The sequence below is a fragment of the Sabethes cyaneus genome, chromosome 2 (assembly GCF_943734655.1).
Source record: "Sabethes cyaneus chromosome 2, idSabCyanKW18_F2, whole genome shotgun sequence".
NCBI classification, from domain to species: domain Eukaryota; kingdom Metazoa; phylum Arthropoda; class Insecta; order Diptera; family Culicidae; genus Sabethes; species Sabethes cyaneus.
Genome location: NC_071354.1, coordinates 73962304 through 73989330, shown reverse-complemented (window position 1 = coordinate 73989330; position 27027 = coordinate 73962304). Strand labels below are relative to the sequence as shown.

At 38.4% G+C, this 27027-nt stretch overlaps 1 protein-coding gene across 4 annotated transcripts in view; it reads left to right on the top strand.

Moving 5' to 3' along the window:
• Positions 1-27027, top strand: part of LOC128733752 (huntingtin-interacting protein 1) — a 55202-nt gene that overhangs the window by 16983 nt on the left and 11192 nt on the right. For 3 of the 4 annotated variants that reach the window (XM_053827528.1, XM_053827529.1, XM_053827527.1), the window contains exons 2-6: positions 21282-21925; positions 22052-22473; positions 22536-22597; positions 22666-23394; positions 23463-23572. In XM_053827528.1, the coding sequence (XP_053683503.1) occupies positions 21893-21925; positions 22052-22473; positions 22536-22597; positions 22666-23394; positions 23463-23572 (1356 nt within the window). In that variant the 5' untranslated portion in view covers positions 21282-21892. The remainder of the gene's footprint in view (positions 1-21281; positions 21926-22051; positions 22474-22535; positions 22598-22665; positions 23395-23462; positions 23573-27027) is intronic. The other variant, XM_053827526.1, reaches the window with a different exon arrangement.

Here is a 27027-nt window from a genome sequence, read left to right as displayed (position 1 = left end):
GAAAACAGTGTAGCAACAACCAAACAATAAGAAGTATAAACGTTAACATTGTGCATCAATTTCTATTATTTGTAAAATACAAATATTGAGAACAAATGAAAAATAGATCTAATGAAATCCATCGACTTCTTCCATGATTTACTCCCTATTCCTCTTCCTCTATTGTGCTTTTTCCTCTCGCTTAGGAAGAAAATTCCAACAGAAAAGCACCCCAGCGCTAGAGTGATCTACACATAACAGACCCTCTGCTGTCTGCTGTCCGGCACGGAACTTCAAGCCACAGTAAGTGCAGTGCAATAAACTCGTTGAAGTGCCGAAAAAACGGCAATTCTATGTTGATATATCATATTTACCGTAGCAATAAAAGACGGAACTTGAGACGCTGCTGTACGCTACTTTACTATATTTTCATCTGTCTTGTAACGTTACCGGAGCAGACGCTGTTGCATAAAATTATAACTATGGAACTAGATTACGAGCTGCTATTCAAAAGAGGCTGGCTGGACAGACCGAAAGCTGACTAACGGGGTCACAATTAGTATACAATAGCGGCGAAATTTTCAGGAAAACTATGGAATCAAGAGCAGGTTACCTTTTAATAGCTTTGTGAAATAAAGGAAATTTTGCAGTTAAATGACAAAATCTAACACTGTTTCCATCATTCAACCTGCCAATAATTTCACAACTGCCCAAGTGCCAAGGGCCCCAATACCATGTATGGATCATTGGATAATTCCAACACGCCTAGTTAAAATCCGTAGCGAACCCATCCCATAATAGCATGCAGCGAATTTTAAACTAGTGAAATGGCAGTTTGCAGCTACCAACATGAGATGGAATGATTGAAAAGTATGGAAAATAAGTAGTAAATTTCTCGCTGCCCTGTGTGCAATGCAACGCAACGGTGCGGAAAGATGAGCATCGTTTGAGAAATACGCGTGCAGCAGCGATGAATGGTTTCGCTACGTTGTTGATTTGAACATGGTTGCCGCGTGCGTGATGCAGATATGCTCAATTATGCAGCTCCTCTTCTTCGAAGATTGCATTCTTCGGGCTGCATTTCTATTTTGAAGAGCATCTCGATCATGGCGCTAGCGGCTTGATACAAGCAATCTCTATGAGTCGTGAATCCGTCATGGTGATTCTGTACCTTACGGTGATTGGTTGATGCATGGCGTTGTGTTGATACAACTGTTGTCCCGTTCGGTAACCTTATCGATGTCGAACTGTATTAAAACAATATGAGAAATACTAAAAACAAAAATTAAATTGTAATGAATTTTCTAATTGTCTCGGAGATTAGTTACTGCAAAAACTTTTAACATTTAACAACAGCGGTTCCCAACCGTTTTTATCCGTGAACTCTGATAATATTTCACAAAAAGTGTGCCCCCTGTCATATGACATTATGTGTACCATTGTGTTCAAAATCATGGATTAACAGGAATTCCTTCTTTAAAACCTCTAAACAAATGTCGTCGTCATCATGAACAGCATACAGCCATTTATCTTGTCGCCAATTCCCAGACGCCCAGAAGTCGCAAGTCGCTTCCGATCTGATCGAGTCATTTTGCACGTAGTTCCTCTGTGCCTGGTGCCGGTGCGATTATTTAAGAAAACCGTTTTCGTCGCAGTTGTCCGGCCACCTTACGACGTGTCCGGGTTACAGCAGCCTATCGACTTTCGCTATCGGGTATACGAGTGCCTGTAGCTCGCTACTCTTCGCTTCCAGTTTGTACTCCATCAAACATAGTTAGCATCGCCTTCCATTGGAACACAGCAAGGGCACGTATGTTCTCCGTGAGTAGTTTCGCAACTTCCTGTCCGTAGCGGTTGACGGAGGGCAAAATAGGCCCGATTTTTTACGTGAATGCGCCACTAAATCTCCGTTCTACTCCGGGGACAGTCACCTGCCACAAGAGAACTGAATAAATTTCGTTCGCTTCTATTTCTACTTCTCCATGCTCCCGAATTTTTGTTTCTGTTTGGCGTTGGTTACATTGACGATGACGTTCCGAATTGGAGACGAAGGTGTGAAGTCACCAGGCTCGATCTATGTATCGTTGCGGTAGCGGTTTACGATTTCACGTTATCTTTACCGATACGCACTACTTCTCGTAGGCGTTCAATAGAACGGGTTCCACGCTTGAGTTAAAAATTTGTTTTTTGTTCAGTGAAAGGATCGGTTTCTGGTGAAAGGCTCCATTGGCCTTTCTGATCCATGTGTTTAACGTTTTGCTAAACTTCCCCCTCGTCAACCGGTTATACAGCTACTGTGAAATTGGAAGGATTGTTGTCGATTTATCGACGAAGACTATGAGACTCGCTGCATTGAAGTTATCAGAGTGACCATCAAACTTGTTCTGCTTTATCAGATCGCAGTTGGGAGAGCAACAGAATTTCATTGTCAATGGGTTTCACGGTAATTCTTGATTTGGTTTACTATTAATAACTCCAACTAAGAATGTGCCCCATAAATACTAAGTCCAGAGCAAGTTGCCTTCAGAAGATGTTTTATACCTCCCATAAGCTTAAGTAGTTTTGCTACGCGCTCCTGAAAGCAGCAATAAAACCGATTATATTTTTCCTGCATGACGGCAACTGCCACAATTTAATGAAGCTTTTTGTTCTGTTCGACAATGCTATAACGCATAAAGCTTTGTTGCGTAAAAAACGTAAATCGGCCAGCCAGCTTTGCTAACTTGAAAATATATAGCCGTAAGAAGTTAAAATTTTACTGTCAGATCATACGAAAATTGATGGACAAGACACAAACACGTATCACTCTTACAACATGTCAGATCATCCTAATCGATTTTGTTTATAGTAACCATAATACAATATTCGAAAGAATAATTAATAAATTATCAGTAGTTTCCGTAGTTATACAGCATATGCGCATTAAATTTTATCGTGCATTTTGGAAAAATAGGTGGATAAAATAATCGCGCCGCCTTTTTCTGCTTCTGCCGGTGAATGCAACAATGACTTTAAACTAACCCGTATCATACTAGCTCTAATTTCTTGAAATGTGCATCTCTATTGCCTGTGCTAACAGCTGTTGAATGCGGTGAATACTGCCAAATTTTTCACGAACTCCCTAATACTTTTGGTAAACCCCTACGGGTTCACCAACCTTTTTTTGGATACCACTGTCGTAGAACAAGCACGCCAGAAAACGTTCTATAACGATAAGGTAACCGATGCTATACCTCATTAAATTTTCTAATTTTTCTTAAATATTTCTTTTTCGCCAAATGCTTCTCTGCTAAGGAATACAAATTTCCAGACACCTTTTTTGTTTCTGAATATAACAGAAAAGTATCAACATGCCTGAACATTACCACTTCCAATAGCCAAAAAAAAATCTCATGAACCAAGTTTCGGAGAAAAAAATTTTTTTTGCAAAGATATAACCAAATTTTATTAGCATTCTAGGAATAAATATTACACTCAAATCTCGTTTTACGTCCACTATTGGGGGGACGTAAATCAAATCGGTCGTAAAAAAAGTGGACGTTAATTCAAATTTTAGACGTAAAACGAGAGGACGTTAATTCAAATTTTGGACGTAAAACGAGAGGACGTTAATTCAAGTTTTGGACGTAAAAAAAGAGGACGTCAATAATTGGAATAACTCGTGATCCTGACCGTATAGAACGTTGGTGTCTTCGACATAGTTGTTTAGCAGATCAAGGGCTTTTCGTCGGATTGTATGTATTATGGAATTGCCTCACTACTACTATATATACGCTAGCGTATATATATAGCATTCTTATACAAGCTGTATCTTGCGCTGCTGACTATCTAGAAAGTTGTGGTCTTCGGGAAGGTTACTTAAATGACTGCCGCCTTCAAGATGGTATGGAAAATAGCGCAGAATTGACTCACTACGTGGCGCTAGCGTATATGTAGCATTCTTATACAAGCTGTATCTTGCGCTGCTGACTATCTAGAAAGTTGTGGTCTTCGGGAAGGTTACTTAAATGACTGCCGCCTTCAAGATGGTATGGAAAATGGCGCAGAATTGTCTCACTTGGTGGCGCTAGTGTATATGTAGCATTCTTATACAAGCTGTATCTTGCGCCACTGTGGGAGCCACTGTACCCCCTTCCCTGCTAGCGTACGACAACCAAGGTTGCGTACGTCAGCCGGCACCGCGTGGAGGTAGGGATAGAAGTTGGTGAACAAAGGTTCTGGAATGTACATGTTAACCCTTCGCCAGGCCGCCTTGTCTTGCTCGTGAAATAGTGGAATCAAGAATCTTTCAGCTTAGAATTATCAATATATTTTCTGATAAGTGGAATCTTACTCATGATATCGTGCGTTTTTGGACTGAAATCTTGAAATCACGATGATGTCATTTAGATACTAAATGACAAATTTGGCTGGTTTATTTACATGAACTTTTAACAAATATCAAATCAACGAGGAAGCCGATCGACTCGCAAACGATACAAGAAACCTACCCCAGAAGACCACCCGATTCCAGTAACCGATGCACTGCAAACTACAAAACAGAACATTCGACAACACTGGGAAAAGCAGTGATTTGCATTTCGCGATGAGATACTCCATTAGTCCCCCCCTCTCCGCGGAAGAAACCGTTGAATTCATCCGAGATTCAAAGTTTAAAAACCCCGATGTTTCAAGCCGATTTCAAAGAAAGGGGGGGGGGCGCTACAAAAACTTTAAAAATAATTTGCAATGGCCTTAGTTCTCAAGTTATACAGAAATTTCTGTTTCATTTGTATAGGAGCTTCCCTCTTAAGCCAAGTGTCCACTATAGAGTTATTTTGGTAGAGTAAAAAGCGTAGAGCGTAGAGACTCTACCAGCTGTGTGTACACTATAAGGCATCTCTACCACTTTACCGCTCTACCTAGAGAAGCCGTAGAGAAATTTTACGTAGAGCTCTACTACGCACTCTACGGCTTGTGTCCACTGGGGAAACTGTAGAGCGTAGAGCTCAACCAAACACTATGTCAACACAGCGTTTGGTAGAGCTCTACGCTCTATCTAACCTGCTAGATAGAGCTGTAGAGAACAATTTCGCTTTTGAAACGATTTCGCAACATGACGCCATATTTTTCTGATGCAACTGCTGCGAACAAATTGTGTACCTACGCATATACAGCAAAGTGTGCGTAAGATAAATGTCAGAAATGAATGAAATGAATGTGCTATCACAGGCCAAATGTAAATTCAGGTGAATATTTTATTTTTAAATGAAATTATGAGGTAGCTTTTTATTATCCAGGTAATTCAAGTAATTTGGCATTATGATAGGTCATCTTTTGGTAATAATGATCGCAAAACATGACGGGACGTCATGCTTTCGTAGCATGGGCTCTATTCTCAGTCACCTGCTTACTGGTCGACTGCTGGACTGCTCGATTGCTGGATTGGTCGACTAGACTGCTCGATTTGATTGCTCGACAAGACTGCTCAACTGAACTGTTCAACTGGACTGTTGAATTCGACTGCTCGACTGGATTGCTCGGCTGAACTGGCGATTGAACTGCTTGACTGGACTGTCCAATAATACTGCTCGATTTAACTTCTCAACTAGGCTACTCGATTAAACTTCTCGACAGGACTACTCGAATCAACTGCTCGATGTTCGAGTTAACTGCACGACTGGACAGATTGATTCAACTGCTGGACTGAACTGGTCGATTAAACTGCTTGGTTGGACTGTTCGGTTCGACTGCTCGATTGGACAGCTTGATTCAACTGCTCGATTCAACTACTCGACTCAACTGCTCTACTGGACTACTCGACTCGACTGTTCGACTGAACCTCGATTCAACTGCTCGATTCTACTATTCGAATCGGCTACTCGACTCAACTGCTCGACCCGACTGCTCAATTAAAATGCTCGACTAGACTACTTGATTTAACTGCTCGACCGGACTACTTGATTGAACAGCTTGATTCAACTGGTCGACTCGACTGCGCGGCTCATTTGCCCAACTCATTTGCTTGACTCGACTGCTTGATTCGACTGCTGGACTCGCCTGCTCGACTGGATTGCTCAACGCGATATCACATCGGCACATTTGAAACAGAAAATCTCGGTACCAGCTTTTTAAAAAGGCTTAACTGCAAAATGTAAACAAACCGAGTGAGGGTTCTTTCCGCTTTGCTAGTCCAGCAGAAAATAACTCTCACTCGGTTTGTTTACATTTTGTAGTTGGGCCGGTTGGGTAGTCGCGCTAAAAACCCGCGTAAAATAGACTTCAGTGTATCACGGTTTTTGTAAAAATGAGAACCACCCTACAAGGCATAACAAAACTAATGGAAAACGAATTTAAAATAAATTAGTTAATTATTAAAAATTAGTTTTACAATTATTGCAAAAATTAGAACCACCCCAATCAATTACATCAAAAGAAAAGCCTTTCTGAATGAAAAATTTCTTTTCCGGATACTGAAAGGCCGTTTTCTTCTTATTTCATAGAATATAAATTTCAATAAAGCATTGCACGCAGATGTCAGTGCGTTTTTTTCGTCCCAGGTTTGACAGTGTTGTGGGGTTTATTTTGATTACTTATTCGCAAGACCCAGAAGCAACAAACTGCAAAAATAACAAAAATATATGTTGTGCAGAACTGATATCATTTTTCTGCTTCGGAAAAGTCGGGCATTTCCGGTTTCCGCAAACAAGTGGTACGAATTACAAGTAATAAACCCACTAGCAATAAAATTAGGTTACAAAGGGAATCAAAACAAAACACACAAAAACGTCAAACCAGAGTTGAGGTTAAGCACCGTGCAAAGGTTTATTAAATTTCCATTTCTATGAAAAATAAAAAAAATTTTGACATTCATCTTATATACACACTTCATATACGCGTATATGCATGCGCGATTTGTTTGCGTCGGTTGCATCAGCAAAATATGGCGTCATATTGCGAAATAGTTTCAAAAAGGAAATCGTTCTCTACCGAGTTCTCAACAGCTCTATCTAGTAGGTTAGATAAAGCGTAGAGTATATGTAGAGCTCTACCAAATACAAAACGAACGTGTATACACTTTAGAGTTTTTTGTAGTAGAGAACTCTCCCATAGAGTTGCTGTAGAGCTCTACCAGTGAGCTCTACAGGGTGTATACACTACTCTACCTAACTCTACGTGAGATTTTTCTCTAGCTCTACCTGAAAAACTCTATAGTGGACACTTGGCTTTAGAGGGGGACGGGTTACTAACCATCATAAGACCCCGGCCCCAAAAACGCCCAAATTTTTACGCCAATTGGTTCAGTAGTTTCTAAGTCCATGAGGAACATACAGACAGACAGACAGAAATTCAACGTTATAGGCATAGATTACGATGAATGACAAATGGTTAAAATCCGTTATTTAATTTATAAACAATATATAATAATTATTGGCGCATCACGAAGATCCTGTGCTAGTATATGTTAGTATCTGCGATCCTGCTACTATTCAAACAACTTTTCCGAAAAAAGTAATATTATAGGTTACCCGTATATACTATCTTGAATTTGACAGTCATTTGAATAAACTTATACAAGTACAAGAATGTTACATATACGGTAGTACCACGTGGCTATACGATTCTGTACTATTTTCTATAATACAGTTGGATTTCGAATTTGGCAACAAATGCGTATCGCCTATGTTGCCAAAATCGAAACCGTGCCAAAATCGAGACCCTTTTTTGATATGAAAAAATTGAATGTAAGTGCGTTAGAAATTGACAAAATGTTATTAATCAACCATTGCAACCTTTTTATGTTTACAAAATCCGCGGATAGCTCATCCGTGCGGCGCAAGTAAGTTTTTGGCGATCTGCGGTAAGACGTAGTCCTACGGCAATAAAAATATTTTTGTTCGAAATCGCAAACTTTTTTTCATGAGCACACTTAGGGCAATATATTTTTGCCATTTAAAGTATGTATGCGGAAACTGACTGATATTTAAGCATATTTTTGGAAGTAAAATATTTTGTGTTGCCAAAAACGGATACTTTTGTTGCCAAAATCGAGGCATGCCAAAACCGAACCATGCCAAAATCGAGCCATGCCAAATTCGAAATCCCACTGTATCTGGAAAGCTGCTATGACTCAAACAACATTCCCGAAGAAAGTAATATCTTAGGTAACACGGATCATGAAATATAGCGAATAAAAAGACGTCGCGTACATACTAGCGCCGCATATTGCGAATAAACTAAACTATTTTCCATGTCATCTCCGAGGTGACAGTCATTTGAACAACTTTTCCGAAGACCACAACTTGATGATGATGATGATGATGATGATGGTCCCACCTCATACCCCTACAACGGTTTGAGCGAGACGATTTATCTAATTAAGATATTTATGATATAACATTGTAGCCAGGTGATAAAAACAAATAGCGAACTGGCTTCTAATACAGACATATCAAACTTTCAAGTGAATATCAAAATTTCAAAAAATGTCCAAGGCTAGTCCAAAACGTTTCCAACCCGAAAATTATCTGGACTTGATTAGGAATCGAACCTAATATTTTGAGCCCCAGCTAGTCAGAATTGGTTCTAGATAACGATCTAGAACTACGAGGGAGATCCTGCAGTCTTTTGGTACTCGGTACCGCCGTGAGCGATGGTATACGAGTTCCAAAGTCCACAAGCGAACCCAAGCCTGTCCAGCTGCTGCTCCGAACCCTTTGTTCAGGACTTTAACCTGATCATTCAATTTCAAGATTATCTATGTCTGTTCTCGCGCGCGTGGCTCAAACATGTGTAGTCTGCTCTATACTTTTTTAAATTAATAATAATAACAATTTTAAATCCATCATCATCAGTGAACATGATAACTTAATATATCCAAAAAATATACAAAAATTAAAAAAATATACAATCTTCTTGAATCAATACAAAAAATAAATCAAATTACGTCTATAAAGTAGCTTTAATGTGTAAAATGCATAGCCTTTTGAACTTTCTAGATAGTCAGCAGCGCAAGATACAGCTCGTATAAGAATGTTACATATACGCTAGCGCCACGTAGTGAGTCAACTCTGCGCTATTTTCTATACCATCTTGAAGACGGCAGTCATTTAAGTAACCTTCCCGAAGACCGCAACTTTCTGGATAGTCAGCAGCGCAAGATACAGCTTGTATAAGAATGCTACATATACACTAGCGCCACCAAGTGAGACAATTCTGCGCAATTTTCCATACCATCTTGAAGGCAGCAGTCATTTAAGTAACCTTCCCGAAGACCGCAACTTTCTAGATAGTCAGCAGCGCAAGATTCAGCTTGTATAAGAATGCTACATATACACTAGCGCCACCAAGTGAGTCAATTCTGCGCCATTTTCCATACCATCTTGAAGGCGTCAGTCATTTAAGTAACCTTCCCGAAGACCGCAACTTTCTAGATAGTCAGCAGCGCAAGATACAGCTTGTATAAGAATGCTACATATACGCTAGCGCCACGTAGTGAGTCAATTCTGCGCTATTTTCCATACCATCTTGAAGGCGGCAGTCATTTAAGTAACCTTCCCGAAGACGTTAATTCAAATTTTGGACGTAAAACGAGAGGACGTTAATTCAAATTTTGGACGTAAAAAAAGTGACGTAAAACGAAATCACGTAAAATGAACGGACGTAAAACGAGATTCTAGTGTATTTGAAAACAGTTTTTTCAAGGAAAACTCCAATAACAAGTCTACCTTAAAGAATTTTTTAGTTTTTTTACCTTTGTTATACTATATAACAAAGGTTTAGGAATTGGTCGAAAAACACGAAGTCGATCTGAGGCCCGGAGGGCCGTGTCACATATACCAATCGATCAGGTTCGACGAATGAGCAATGTCTGTGTGTGTGTGTGTGTGTGTGTGTGTGTGTGTGTGTGTGTGTGTGTGTGTGTGTGTGTGTGTGTGTGTGTGTGTGTGTGTGTGTGTGTGTGTGTGTATGTGTGTATGTGTGTGCGCTTCAATTTTCAATCGCCTATTTCTCGGAGATGGTTGTACCAATTCGTCTGCTATAACTTTTATTTGAAAGGTATTTTTACCTAGTATATCACTATTAAATGGTTTCGTGGTCTGACTTTTAGTTTAAAAGTTATAAGCAAAAATGTGAAAATTACGTGACACGGTTTTCTCCGGGACCACATAACCGATTTCATCGATCTTAGTACCAAATGAAAGCTCTCACTATTGCTAAACTTCACGCCAATTTTTATTGAAAACAAACAAGTGGTTTAAAAGTTATGCTTAAAAAACCTGTTTTGACAAGGTTCAAATGATCGCCTGTTTCTCAGAGATGGCCAAACCGATTTACGTGCTATTAGTTTCATTTGGCAGGTAATATAGCCGGATAGATCACTATTGAATGGTTTTTTGATTGGATCTTTAATTTGAAAGTTATGAGTAATTCAATACACCACACCAAAATTAACAATAATTTATAATGATTTTAACCAAGAAAAATAACCTAATTTCAATTATTTTAATATCAAAGAGGTTTTCACACTACGAATATATATGCAAAATTTCATAACAATTGGTTTTACAGGTCAAAAGATATTAACCCTCGAACACTCGCGCCAACTTTTGTAACACAGTTACTCGCGCGCACAATAGCCCAAAACCAAAGAAAACGTGCGCACTAGAGTTTTGACTAGGAAAACTTGGTTTTAAGTTTATCGAACCTTTGGAAGAGTTTCTTAAAATTGAAAGCTCTATCGTCTGGTAGAATTTGAATTTTGATTAATCCCCCTAAAAGTGAAATAAAAAAATTATTTTCCTTCAGTTTCAATATAACACATTGATGTGTTCTGCAAAGTTTTAGAGCATATTATTATAAGAAATTTTGCTGAAGACAGTAACCTTCTATCTCTTCAACGAAGAGATCTTATTTATTGTATATGAGTTTGAAAAATCAGTTTTTCTATTTTAGCTCTTTTTGTAATTGTTGTATGACTTTTTCAGGTATTACAAAGTTGTATAAATAATAAAAATACACAACTTTGCTGAATATAGTATACCTCTATGTTTGCTTGTTTACGAACTGTAGAACTTTGATTATAAAAAATACCCTGATTTTGACCCCGAATTACTCGACTACCAACAGATGGATACATTTTAAACATTTTACATTTGCTGGTAGTTTTGCTGCACACAGACACCATTTTTCCATATGAAGAAACGAAAGAAAATTCCAGTTGGGGCCAATTGCGGTACACCTCACATGCTACTTGCTTCCTTTCTGTGATGTCGGATTTTGCTAATCTATTTTGCTAACAATTTAAAGTATTAATGCATTGAATAATTCTGACATTTTGCTCATAACAAGTTTATTGAAGAATATACGTTAGTATATACGTAACATACGATTTGTAACTATATAACAATATGGCATTCAAAAACCTACATATGGTGTACAAAATACAACAACGTGAGTAACCGAAGGTTCATAAAAATTGATGAAATTTATTCAAGAAAACTTTATTGTTGTGAATCAAATAGAATGGCGTTACAGGAAATTATGCATGGTTCAAAAATCTATTAACTAGACCTTTACTACGCAATGTATACGTTAAAGAATAATATTTCATCTTACAACTTACTTTTACTTGCACTTACCCTCATTAGTAACAACTTACTCAGCAATTTCATGAGAAAAGAAACTATCAAAATTTATAAGTGCTTCTGTGCTTCTATCTGGTTCAAATTTTGTAAACTTATTCAATTTCCAAAAATTTCATGTAAACCAAACGTGTCGATTTCTATCTCAAATTGCAAGTAAGACTGTATAACAAAGGTTCCTTTCACCACTGGGTGGATTAAATCAGGTTTTCTTATTTGCAATTGTTTGCCTTTTAGTAGTAAAAGCTTATATATCGTTCCTGAGTTATGACTGCATAACTAACGAGCATCGACGGTGAATGGCCGGTCGTTAGTTTTTCACTGACGTATTCCGACGATTCGCAGAATTTCTGTTGATGGTGGCTAATATTCACTCTAATAACGAATTTGTTTGTTGAACCCGGTTTGGAACTGAATGATTTTTTTGTGTTCATTTGCTCCTATCTGACAGATAAAATTCATCCAGTTCCAACCCGGATGCAATAGGAGATCATTGATAAATTTTTTAACGCAGATTTTCATGATTCCTACGCTCCTGAGTTAACGCTATTTTGTATAGTAAGTCGACGGACTGTAAACACATCGTTACAACACCCTTCCCACAAGTGTGTTACGAATGGTTTCTTAAAAATGGCTATAAATCAGCCTTTAAAGTTTCCCATATGAGATATCTTTAGCTGACTACAAGTACATTAGAGAACTTGTTCATCACATTTGTATACATGCTTGTGCACAACGGTTAGTACAACATCAACATAAAAGGCAAAGAACGCGTTAGTTCAAAATAAACAACCATATCACATACCATACAATAGATGTAAAACAATGTAAATGGAAATACCTACCGATTTCCTTCCTTCTTCAATAACACTTTTGAGGTAAATTCAATACAATATTGCTTTTCAAATATAAAGGCATGCCAGACAAGACGCGACTAAATAAATATAAATATGAATTTAAAATCATTTCCATGTATCGACTCAACACCGCGATTACGGAGCTGCTACTGCCAACAACATAATTTATGCAGTGTTTTTTTTTGAAAAAGTGTCATCATTATTCGATTTTCATCTGTCGCATCGAATACTTGGCAGAAGATTTGCAAACTTTTTTTCGGGAGCAGCAAACCGCGAGTGATGTAGAGTTATATTTAAACTGTATTTGCATTTGTATTTTACTCACTTGACTGTATTTTTATGTAACTATCGCCAATCATTGGGACTATCTCGAGCCCGTTGATTTAATAATAAATAAATAAATAAATAAATAAATATGTAGAATCCTATAGCACCATGTAAACAAACTAGTAGTGCCAACCTCAGTTTTCATTGTCTTGACCTTCATAATGGGGTAATTTTTTTATAACAGTAGTCCTTTCCAATAGACGGACGGACCGGTAGACCCTCCTTTACCTAATTTTCCGCTCGTTGTCCTTCACACCTTATCCCACTCTGTTTGGATACTATAAACACCTTTGATTGCATGATTTTCTTCAACCGTTTCCTTTACCTATTGGAAAAGACTACTGTTATAAAAAAACAAGTACCTACTGTGGACTCGTGACCAAAGTTTCATAAATTGAATTTTTTTCATTCACTAATCACTACATTCATTGCAAGTGAAGTTTAATGGAATAGTTTTTTTTTGTATTCATCGTATTCATGGCAAGTGAACACCATGGACCAAATCATCAGTGCTTCTTTTTAGAAAATAACTCGGGCGGTGAATAAGACTTTTATATGCATCACGTAAACTTATTTGAGTGTTCTCCAATAAGTGGAACCATACATAAAACAACAAATATTTTGAAAATCAACAATTTAAAGATAAAAAAGAAAATCTTTTTGCTTCCACCAGGTTAGTTGCCATAATTTTATTTTTTATTTCTGATGGTTTTCTAAGGCATTAGGAATACGTAAACGAGCGAAAGAAGGAAGTGAAGGGCTTGCATTTAGTACCATACTCACTTTTATAATCTTGCTTTAATGTCTTGTCGTTAAGTTTGAATGTTTCAAATTTAAAATAGGTACTATCAATACAAATTCACATTGCTGAATAATTTATAATTTTCGAAGTCTGCTTCGTCACAGATCTCTTGTTTATGTATGTCTTGTTTTGATCCATTCATGATATAAGTTTTTGCTTTCGTTTTGACCCGCACCACGACCTTAAAACATCGAATGATGTGATCGGTGTGCAACAATAGCTGTACGATAGGTTGTACATATTACTATCAGTAGAACCGAGTCCAGCCCTATCTAACATGCGGTGAAACAATCCATGCGCAACACTTTAAAAGTCAGACACATGGAAGATATGAATCATTGGCAGACTGTGTACCGTAAAGTGATTGATGTTTGATTATCAGAAGGGCTATCTACTGCTTGTGAGCTGTTTCTGTAGCTGTTGTTTTCTGAGAACAGCTAAAATAATAAAGCTGTCTTGATAGTTGGGAAAATTTCTCGGTATGATTGAGTTTATTTAATTTTTCTTTCACTTTCATGTAGCTGTTTGTGTTTTTCATTTATTTTATCTTTAAATCTTTATGATTATATAGTAACCTGCATAAATTGCTAACCAATTACTTTGCAAAGACAATTTTGAGAAAATTACGCAAACTGGTCAATGAAAGCAAACTCAACAGATTAACGTAGATATCGATTAATTCCAAGGTGAATCCTTGTTGTCTGAAGCATTTGCTAACGCTTTCCTGGCAGTATCATTCACTCACCCGGTCTTATCTAATCAGTTCCCGGTTGATTTCGCTGCAAGTATTTACGACGAAGAACTTGCTACACGAACTAAAATCACCGACACGTTATCGAAGGCATCGATACGCATCCATCTGATAAATGGACAAGGCGTTTTTGGGGTAAAATGAAATTTCAGTGAAAGCATTTTTGTTATAAATCATTGGTCCACTTTGTAATCGTGGATATAAAAAACTGTTTCCTCTTTTCCGGTATGGGACAAAGAATGACACTTTACCCCATCAACCACCTGCACTGATATCGATTGGGTTCCTTCATGCCTAATCCTATTTGTGGCTGCAGTTTTTTCATACCCGTTTGAAGCCTGCCGGTCAGTATGAATACGACCGAGAAGTGACTACATTCGCGAGGGCAAACTCTGCCAAGTTCAGTAAACTGTTATATACATACAAGAGTGGATAAACCTCCTGACAGTGATCTACATAACCAAGGTGACTAATTTGCCTGCCAAATTGTGAAAATAATTCGTAGTCGGTGACGAATCAGTGATCACTGATTTCTGTAGATGTTACAGTTACATTAAATAATAATTGAAATGCCTGAAATGTCCTTAACCTGAAATATTTGTGTAGTGAATATTTTGTAATACGAAATTTTTTATAATGAATACTTTGTGTATAGAGTATTGATGAACTGAACATAAGCTCTATAGTATTAAAATTAAATGAAAATGTTTCCTTTACTGAATTTTGAAACTTACCAAAACACTTAAGAATAATTACTTCGATTACATCTAAAATATCTAAATCATGTATTTACTGAAATTGTATGACCAAAACAACTGGATGATACCTTAAACTTGCTGCAGGTATAACAAAACCGTAATACTGCTTTACTTTATGGCTTAGCTATGTTTTATGAAGGCTGTAATCCTGCCAAGTTTACTAGTGGATGCGAAGCTAACATTGACATTATAAATCCTCGCCAAGGTGGGACGTTCCAGGGGCACGTAAATGGCTTCATTTACATATATACATGCAATGCAATTTGTAGTTTGTATAATTGGTTCGTAATTTGCCCCAAAGTTTCATTAATTTATGCATAGAATCCGTACGATCAATTCCATGGCTTCAATTTTTCTACGCAATTGTCTCTTCGGAAAGTTTACGAGTTTGCATGTCCTAGCATATATGATTTTTTAGAATACCAAAAAGCAAAGCCTTGGGCTTCTACCGTCTTTAGACATTACCCTTCTTTATCGACAGACTTCGCAGCCGGTTGTTAGAGTACAGGAAAACTACGGGACCAGTGCAACTATCCTTCTGACTCTCCATCTAGCAAGCACCGCCTAGCCGAGATTCGAACATACGACGACTGGCTTGTTAGACCAGCATCGTACCTCGAAGCTAACTAGGCGGTACAATTTTAGAATACCAATTCACCTGAAATGAACCATCAATACATGATTCGTTTCTAGAATTGATTTTTCTAGAAAAGTAATAGAAAAGCGATTCTCTCATTAGTAATCTGAAAGGAAGAGGCTCGTTTATCGGTTTACCATCAATACCCATTGAGGGTGGTAATCCTTAATAAGTTGATTTTAATTTATGCATGATTACGATTTATGTGTAGATAACATATCAACATTTGATGAATGAAATTGATGATGAAATTAAAGGAAAATTGATCTCCGCATATAATTATAAAACTTTCAGCTTGCCGTAACTACCCAACGAGTAATATTTCCTTAGTTCTGGTCCACGACAGTAAACACCAGCACATACGTGACCTTCCAACCTTTTAACGTAGCCTCATAACCATCCTTTCCAAATAGGAAATTTACTTAAGAAAGCTGTAAAAGTACACATGATTGTTATATGTCTAGAGTGAACGTGTCCAATGCGACCACAATTATGACCTGCGGTGTCATCCACATATTGACAAAGCATAGCCCCTTTCCGGTTAGAATGAAGAGGTTTGATATTGGATACAATCTTTTAGAGCTGTAGCTGTTGCGGACCTGAGACGAGACGTGACAACTGGCTTCTTTGTTTTCTTTTCTCCTATCTTTGATACTTTTCACACGTTGCCAAGGAATGTTACCAAAAGCTAGGAGTATGTTGTTGTTGACAACACTGTAGAGTGCCCTTTCTGTATTTTTTTCATTTCAAACTCCGATTCGACCAATCAGCGGCTGGTTTAAAATGGTCTAAAAAGCTATCTCTCGTTTCAGCTACGGACATTTACCATATTATTTAACTAGTTCCTTTTCTACCATTATACCATCGCCAAAGTACGTAATGTCTAAAACCCTAAAGAGTAACAAACTGCTCAACCACACTACCCGAAGGTCATGCATACCGTTTTATTTTAAAAATCAATGATTGGAGTTGAGAATTAGGTCTAAGCACTTTACTTCATCTTCTATTCCTTACTCCGAATCCAGATTGTTAACGAACAAGAGCTTTTTAGGTATTTTTGCGTTTTGTAAATAATAAGTTCATTATTATTATTCTTCATTTAGGAGGTTTTTAGCCCCCCCCCTCCCCACCAAACCTGATTCTTATTGAAAAATATATGAAAAAATCACCAAATTTTTCTCAAACTACATTATGCGATGTAGGTTCATAAACTTCACTTTCCATGAAAATATCATGGATCTTGAATGTTTTATAACGTAGCTATTCCCGTTGACTCAATGTTCCTGTTGTCTCACTGTTAACTACTCTCTCCTACACTGAAATCGCTTTTTACGCCTGTTGTGTTTTACGCGAATTTCGGAATTTATGCAGTTTTTTACGCGCATTTAAGAATTACGAGGTTTTTACGCGATTATCGAAGTTTACGCGAATGTGCCCAAAATGTCTTTTTTACACGTAGTTTTAAAATTTACAAGGTTTTTTTACGCGTACATGGTATCCTTCGCGTAATAAGCGACTTGAGTGTACCTGAAAACAAAACTTTCTGAAAATAAAATGCCTTCAAGCAACATTTAGAGCTATAGAGATTTCAAATGGTAATAACTACTAAACTACTGAACGAAACTGAACAATTTATATGCCGTTGGATAGATAAAATGCCCAGCAATTTTTTGGACAAGGTTAGAGAGCAATTTTATGGAGGGCGTAAGAGGTGGGGGGCGGCTCTTATACAAATATAACACAAATTTCCTCAAAACACTAGAACTAATCAAGCAAAAGGAACCAAACTTAGCATGTGGGGGTTTAAGAAGGCAGTATTTTTTTCTATGGTCAATTGAGACCCCTCCCCTTTTTAGGAGGGGGGCTCCCATACAAATGAAATACAAATTTCTTCATAACTCGAGAACTAATCAAGCAAAAAAAACCAAATTTGACATGTGGGGATTTTTGGAGGTAAGAATTTTTTCTAGGGTTCCTGAGACTCATCCGTCTTTTAACAGGGGGGCTCCTATACAACTGAAACACAAATTTTCTCATAACTCGAGAACTAATTAAGCGAATGGAACCAAACTTAGCATGTGGGGGTTTTAGAAGACAGAATTTTTTTCTATGGTCAATTGAGACCCCTCCCCTTTTTAGGAGGGGGGCTCCCATACAAATGAAATACAAATTTCCTCATAATTCGAGAATTAATCAAGCAAAAGGAACCAAATTCGGCATGTCGGGATTTTTGGAGGTAAGAATTTTTTCTATGGTTTACTGAGACTCAACCGTCTTTCAACAGGGGAGGGGGCTCCTATACAACTGAAACACAAATTTTCTCATAACTCGAGAACTAATTAAGCAAATGGAACCAAAATTGGCATGTGAGGGTTTTTGGAGGCAGGAATTTTTTCTCCAGTGAATTAGGACCTTTGCCTTCTATAAGAAAGGGGGATCCCATACAAATGAAATACAAGTTTCCTGATAAATCGAGAACTAGTCAAGCAAATGGTACCAAATTTGGCATGTGGCGGTTTTTGGAGGCATGAATTTATTTTATGATGGTTTGAGACCCCTCACCCCTGTGCACTGTGATAGGAGGATAAGGACTCTCATTCAAATAAGACAGAAATTTTTGAGTATGTGCCATATTTTCTGCTATGTAACAAGCGGTAAGCTGTGAAAGTAAGCTAGTAATAACTTCTCGGTGCAAGAGACAGATGCCGCTAACTTACGTGCCTGTTGCCATTCATGTCAAAAAAGAAGGACGTTCGAATGGCACGTCATATTTGCGATGAACGTGCTTTGGCTTTGATGTTATTTGTAACCAATGGCTATTTTAAAGGCCACAAGCGAGTTAAAGTAAGATTATTGAAGCATGTCAAGCAACACATAATCATATTTAATACAATAAGCTGTGGGTTGGTCATTCATTATTATTTCAACCTTAATTTAAAAATTTTAAAAGAAATCTCTATGTCTCAATTGTTGCAGGTGTTGTACTTATGAACCCCCGTCCACATATTTTCAAAGTCATTGAATGCAATGAAATTGTCGCTCAATATGTCGCTCTTCTTCTCTTACATCATGGCACTCACAGATTCTTATAAACATACATATACCAGAAATACAGTTAGTCTTTGATCTAATGATCTGATATAGTCCCACGTCACCCTTTCTTACAACCCTTAGGGCTGTACATCTTCTAGTTTTTTAAAGAGACGAACCAGCTGAAAACCTCTTAAATAAAGAATAATAACAAAAATAAACTTTTTTTCTTGCATTTTTTAGGAATTTTCTGATACGAAAAAAGATGGCCAAGTGGCTGGAAGACATAAGGGTGTTAGGGTGGCCTCTGAGAGGGAGGCCCAAATCTTCTTATCTTCTTCTTCTATATACATATGCATTAAAGTGAACGTATGAATATTCCGCCCAAACTCCAAGATGCTAAGATCATTCTTCACCAAAGTTGGCATGGAAGCAAAGCCTGGGTGCTAATTCCGTTATCGAAATTTGACCTTCTGTTTTTTATACGACAGACTTCGCAACCAGCTGTTAGAATACAGGACAGTGCGGGGTCAGTGCTACGATCCTATTGACTCTAACAGCCTCTCCCAGCCGAAATTCGAACATACGACGACTGGCTTATTGGACCAGCGTCTTACCTCGAGCCAACTGGGAGGCAATTGGCATGAGGAGATTGATCATAAATGAGTAGACACAAAAAGGCGACAGTCCGTCAAGAGTGGGTGATCCTAGCAAGTAAAATGGACTGCGCTTTTCTTTCAATCGTACCAAAAACTGTTGTACAACTGGCTGGGAGTCAATAGAGAGTGGTGATGGGTCTGAAAAGAAATGAGAGGAACCAATAATGAGGGAAAAGAGGAAAAATGCTTTCTCTTTCTTTATCGGGATTTCCAAAAAGGGTGGAAGAGATATCTAAATCCAAATGAGGAAAAGAAAAATGAGGAGGAACGCCCTGGCCGATTCTTCATTAAGCTTGGCAAACCTTGATGTAAGGAAATCGCTACAGGGGAGTTTACAGGAGAACGGAGGAGCGATCCCTAACAATGGGAGAGGTCCAGATAATGCGAAAATAAACTCTCATAAAAACAAAACAAAAACTTCAAAATCAATAAACTTTTGGCCCTAATATTTGAAAATTACCAACTCAGTTCAAATCTCTCTTTTTTCTTACCGCCCTTCAAAGGCGTTTAGAAAATGCATCGTAGTTGGCACCCACAGTTTTCTAAGCCATATTGTCCCTAATAGCAGCGAAAAATTACTTGAATGATTGATTCCAAAATCAACCTTTTGTGCTTCTAATTTTATTAAGCTTGTATCTCCGTGTCAAGTAATCCAAGCGATTGTGATCCGTTGATGAAGCAGCCTATTCTTGTGTTGATATGAAAAGAGGTAAATTCTGACGACACCACTCTTATGTTGTATTTGATGAGATGGAATGACATCTTATTGAAAGTATGAGATTAATCAACGAAAATTAATTAACAAAATTCGAAAATTAAAAGATCTAGATCTCTATTCATTTTCTACCCAGTTCCCTCAACGCTTGCGTTTTTTTCTGTATGGACATTATTACTGCGGCCAGTAGTTGTATCTATTGCGATACCGTCCAAGTTGTATTCCGCACTTTACTCTTTATGTAGTATCGCTATAGTGTAAATAAACATCTTTATTATCCGCGCTTAGCGCTTGCGATTGATTTTGAACTGTCTTAGCGCGTTGTTATTTGTTCTAGAAATCTTTGCAGTAATTTTTTGTAGCCAAATAAACATTTAGGACAACCTTTACTGTACTACTCAACCGCCCAGTGAGCTTCGAGTTACGATGCTGGTCTAATAGGTCAGTTACCCTATCTTCGAATCTCGGCTGGGCGCTGCTGCTAGATAGCGTCAGTGGGATCTCATTGTACTAGACCCTGTATTCTAACAACCGTATGCGAAGTCTGTCGAGAGTCCTGAGTCTTTAAAGACGTTTAAGGAGAAATGAGACGTCATTAACTTTTCGAATTTCGAAAAAAAAATTTAGATTTAGAAATGTATTCACTACGGTTTTCTTTCCCATCCAGAACACTTAGAATACATTTGCATACAATCAATGACGACTCATATCTCCTTAAGCTCAAGGCTTTGCTTTTAATTACTACTCAGATAACCTAAACTATCACATTAAACGTTCGTATTATTAACATGATAAATCTCAATTCAGGTTTAAAAAAATTCTTTACAAACCAGGTTATCTCTAGTAGATGACAAATATTTAAGCCGCTGTCAACGCTACTGGTTGATCTTATCATTTCACTTCAGACAATTCCAAACAGCTTCAACCTATATTTGCAAGTATAATACATATAAATAACCTATGGTTCAAATACACTTGTTACACGGTTTCGCATAAGTTGAAGCAGGAAACAATTCAAAATTCTGGGCTTATCAACGTCCTTCAAAAGAAATTTTTCCGCAATCTAAAATTTTAAAAAATCTCCAAAAGCTTCTTTTGTGCTTCTCTGCATCGTTGCTCTTTTTCTTTCTATTTCATTTCAGATCATATAAGGAAAGTGTATCTCTATCTCCGTTTTAAACCGCTGTGTAAATGCGCCAGTCACACTAATCATCAGCTACCCTATTCTGGGTTAAAAATGAGCAATTAATTTGAAAAGCAAAAAAAATCAGCTTAAACTATAAATCATCGTGTAGAAAAAGATTCGATAATTGTATTACGCTGCAGAGCAGATTCAAACGGCCATAAATTAATCCAAAGTAATCAGCTTTTACTTTCGATGCGCACCAGAGTGGAAAACTTAAGCAACCAATATAACTGTGCTAAGAAAGGTGCATCACCCCGCGGAAGAGCAGAAAAGTCGAACACCGAAGAAAAAATCAAAACGAAGCCGGAATCCGTTGATTGATTGATGGCAACAAGACGAAAGTTTGCTTATCGGAAGATTTTCATTAGACTGATTACAGTTTCCTAGTGAGCATTCTCACTCTTGAAGCAGTTTTGCTTATAAAGTTGTTCTCTTTGCAAACAATTTTTCCGTAGAAATTTAAGCTAAGAGTTAGCTAATTGAAAGTGCATTTCAACTAATTGGAGCAGAGCTGCCGACAATTGTACATAGGGTTTATCTATTTAATAAGCATTTAAATCAAGCAAAATGTCGTTGACCGACAAAGAATATTACAATCTGGTAAGTAGAGTGTGTTTGTTTAATTACTAACATCATCAATTTTGCACAGCACTCTTTCCTCAATCTAAAAAGAAATTTAAAGCAAATAATAATCGCCTTCCTATCCGGGGTTCTTTCTTTTGTTAGACGATGAGTATCTCTAAGGCTCTCAGTAACGTGGAAGCGCCCATAAAGGTCAAACACGTGCGTGCTGCCATCATCGGGACGTTCCACAGCAAAGGTGGCCACGCGTTCTGGGCCATTGCGATTCGACAGCCGGTTCAGGAGAATCGGATAGTAGCGTGGAAATTTTGCCATTTACTACACAAAATTCTTCGGGAAGGGCACCCGCACTGCTGTCAGCACTCGATGCGCCACCGAGGAATGCTCACCGAAGCAGGCAAATTGTGGGGTCACCTGAACGATGGATATGGAATTTGCATCAAGCACTACACCAAGCTACTGGTAACGAAGTTGGAGTTTCACGATCGAAACCCGCGAATACCGGGTAGCCTAGCGCTGAAACCTGGCGAGCTAGAACAGATCGGCGGTGGTGATATAAACTTCTAGTATATTTATCAGCTTTTTATTCTCGGTCAAAACCCATATTCATCCGATTCCTACTTTACAGCTTCCAACTGGCGGTGGAAATTTTCGATTATCTGGATGACATTATTGCACTGCAAGCGACAAGTGAGTAGAAAACTTTTAGTGTTAGAATTAATACACTAACAACATTTACAAAATACATTTTTTCGCAGTCTTCAACTCAATCACCACATTCTGCGTCAGTTCGATGACTTCCCCCGGTCAGTGTCGTTTGGCCCCGCTAATCCCCTGCATTCAGGATTCCAACCCTTTGTACGACTTCGTCGTACGCATCATGTTCAAGTTGCATGCAAACCTGCCATCCGATCTACTCACCGGTCATCGAGAACGTTTCCGAACACTGTTCCATCAATTGAAATCCTTTTACAATCAGTCCCGAAACCTGCAGTACTTCGTCAATCTTATAACAGTTCCTAAGCTGCCGGATGCTCCACCAAACTTTGAACAACAGAGCGACCTCGGCAACTATCAAGCCCCAGTCGTAGTGATGCCCGACTCCGAACCCATGGACAACGACGCAGAATCAATTATATCAGAGAGCTTGATTGACACCTCCGAAGCAGCTCCGCCCATTCCCGAGCTTCCCCACAATCATCATCAGAACCATGTTCAGCAGGCAGCTCCAAACTATCAACTATTGGAACTGGAACGGCTGCTCAAGGATCGAGACGACCTAATCAGACATTTACAGATGGAGATCGAGCGGCTCACCAATTACGTTAAGGCACTTACTATTGAGCAGCGAGATGTGCAGCAACGGCTAGAGGAACAAATCAACCAGCTAAACTCACAGCTGACACACAGCCAGGGTGAACTGTCCAACTTACGAATTCAAAAGCAGGAACTGGAGCTGCGAGCTCAATCAGCACCCACTCTAGAACGTAAGATAAACCTCGATTCCAATTAAGTGAAAATTACTCAACAACATCTAACAACTAACAATCCACAGAAAAAGCACACGCCGAAGAAGAACGAGCCAAAGCAAGTGAAGAAAAGTTTCAAAAACTGAAAACTATGTACACCCAAATCCGGGACGAGCATGTCCAGCTGCTGCGACAGGTGAGCCAGAATCTGAGGAAAACCCATTTCACACGTTCGCCTGTCTCCAATCCACCCGCGCAATGCACAATTAATTATGGATGGATCTAATTTTTTTCTCATTTCACTTTTTTTTCGTTTTTGCATGCTGCACTAATTATGCGCTGTTGATGTTTTAATTTTTCACTCTCGATGCTTCTTCGTTTGCCTGCATTGCGCCTGGCTGGAATATCGACTCAACTCGACTCGACTCGGTCGGAACGGCGCGAGGCGGAACAACTATCGTTACGAACACTTTTACTTTCACGCTTGGTCGATCTAACGCCACTCCTTTATGCCTGATTGCGTTCGCTTGTTGTTGTTGTTGTTGTTGTGTGTGGATTCCGTTCTTCGGTTTTCGTTTGGTAACTTTCGGTTGATTTTTCCGAATGCTTTGCGTTTTTTTTGGTAAATGTATATAGACAAAGCTGTATGAATATAGAATGCAGTGCTACAAACAGGTGGTTTTTGAACTTCTTTTTTCATTAGATTTTACTTCCCATTATCACATTTCATCCCCATGTTTCTTTTGATTTGTATCTACTTTTAAAACAATCGAATTTTTATTTTTGCTATTGCTTTTAACCATTTGCTACTTACTGAAAATAATAGCATCCAATTCTCGCTAAGTAAAATCCTTTACGTTGTGGTTACAAATTTATGAATTCATTATATATTCAAGAAAGGCCTTTATTGTAATATGTTTACCCGCTTCTAGCATGGAATATTTCAAAATGGGCCGAAGGGTCGCAAAATTTCATAAAACTTCGTAAGTGGGTATAATTGATGGACATTATTATAATAAACCAAACTCGTATTTTTAGTCTTTGACCTTGAAATGCGGTCAGGCATTAATATTAATATATTTTTTAGAAACGGTGGTTCTACAACTGATGAAGGGACGGTAGGGGAAAGTAATGATTTATTTTGGGAGTGGAGGGGAAAGAGCGGGAAGGTGAGGGGGGGGGGTTGGTAGCCACGCTTAACAATGCTGGAAGGTGCATGGGTCGATATTATAATGAAAAAATCGAGGTCTTCTATTTTTCCAGAAAACTTCAAGAGAAAAATTTTGATTCTCTCGGATATCGTTAGTTTCAGAAATTAATAACTATTGGAAAACTGGTCGAAATCTCCAAAGAAAACTCGGAAAAACTGCACAATTGGTCGTAGGATCTTACGCTCTAAAACGCTAATAGTTCGTTAATCGGCTTCCGTCAACTTCCATGCCTCATGACTGTAGAGCACCTCAGAGAGAATTGACGTGTAGATTGCCAGTTTGGTGCTTATCTCGTTATCGTATGTTATTAATACTCGCCGGCTACTTTAAAAGTATCAATCGTCGTTGCAGCATTAACTATCATCGGGGTGTCACGCTAGGCCGTCCCTTATTTTTTTAAAATTGACCTAGCGATGAGCTCAATATCACAAAATGTTCGTTTTGTTGTGCAGAGTACAACGATATGCCATTAAGGTCCCTACGATAACGTTAAGTGGTCCCGCAACGGACCTTAAGATAAAATTATATGAATGACCGGATCTTCCATGCAATAACAAATACGCCACTATAGTGCATACGCTTGGTCATCCTTTATTTAGTTTTAGTGATGAATTCAATATCACAAAATGTTCAGTCTGACGTGCAGAGGAAGATGATATCTCGCGTAATTTTTAAGTAACATTGAGAGATTCTCTTTGGTCTTCCTCTCTTCCGATTATTGGCCTTGCCAGCGTTGAAAGAGGTTTCGAAGGCTGCTCGCACTTACAGGAAATCTCGTGCCGAACTGTCAACGCGTGAGTGTTGACAAAAGCAAAAATACTTCCCTTTCTTTTTTTCTCACGCAAAACCCTGAACAATATCAGCAACGCTGGCAAGGCCAATGACGGCGACATAAATGCATTTCAAAAAAAGTTTTCTTGACGATTAGGTAGGTAGTGACACCAGCAACCGATTTATGCAAGGCTGAAGCACGCTACTGTAATTGTACGTTTAATAAGTGTCAATAGGAAAATGCAAGCACGAATAGCCTGTGTGTATCTGTGTGAATGAATGAAAATAAGTTCTTTGATCTGATACCACTCTCTGTAATACAGATATCATCACATGATACCTGATATCAAATCGAACTATTTCTTCGGCGCGTGTGTTTCTTCTTCGCTACCGTTGCCAATATTTATCGAAATATTTTGAGTAGTAACAATGTCGCATAAGCTAAGAAGTGACCTCAATGCGAATTTATAATTGGTGCGCGTCTTTCCACGATACACCAAGTATGAGCTGCGTTTTATTACCAGCTCCGATTGGCAAAACTTCCAATTAAGGTGAAATTAGTCGTCATCAATTGTGCCAATTTCAAAAGCAGTTTTTTTGTTTAAAACAAAAATTTTGTTTATGAAAATATATTCGCTGTGTTCAGATTGACAAGAAGAATGCAGTATTTACATTTTTATAAACAGAATCCCGCTTTTGGGCCGAAAAACTGCATCCAAAATTGGGCTTTCCGACGAAAAGTTAATGACTGCTAGTTTCCCGTTAAAGTGAGTGCGAAGAACGCCGTTAAGCAAGTGTTGTGCTACTGGCAGAAAACGAAAATACCAATAATCCAGGAAGCACATTGCATTACGAAAATCATATCCCTCCACGCTAAATTAACGGCACTCTGCAATATCACGAAAGGAGAGCAAAACGCAACATAATCGAGAGACTCTCTTCTGCAAAAAGCTTGACAATCTTTTCGATATATCCAAACGCACGGCGATAACGGATATGCAGCAAAATGTTTAAAGAAAAGGGATCCAATAGTGAAGCAAGCTCTGTTGGAGGATATACAATTTCTGAAGGATCAGAAAGAAGGTCGTCGTGTATGTACTATTGCTGGTGTCGATGGAGTTCTTGCTGGCAAAATCCAGGAGAAACAGAAAGCAGAGGAGCGTAGGAAGCAAAGACAAAAGTTGCTGGAAGAACGTCGTAAGAAGAGCGAATACCAGTCAATGATAGGTAATAGTTGTTAAACATTTAGGGTATCAGGCTATTTTGATACTGGCTCACTTCAGCAGATATTCTTCGACATTCATTTTGGAAACACATGGTAAGCCGAAGAAAATACTCTGAAGATCGACCACTGTCAAAATAGCGCTCTATCTTAATAGATTCAACATTACAACATTTTTAAACTGCAGCCAATACCGTAGTTCTCTGCTTATCTAGTGAAGATAAAGACTCTACGAATACAAGTGATGGAGACGAATATCGTGTATCGACAGAATCTCCACAAAGACGCAGAGGAACACAGAATGTTGTGACCCCTGAATTGGCACAGGCTCTTGACGCTTCAAAGCTTAGCACCAAGGGTAAGTCGCTTAGAACATTGTTGCAGGCTCAATTTAAGGAACAGCTTACCTCATTGATTACAATTGCGGTACATTCATTTCACAGTTCA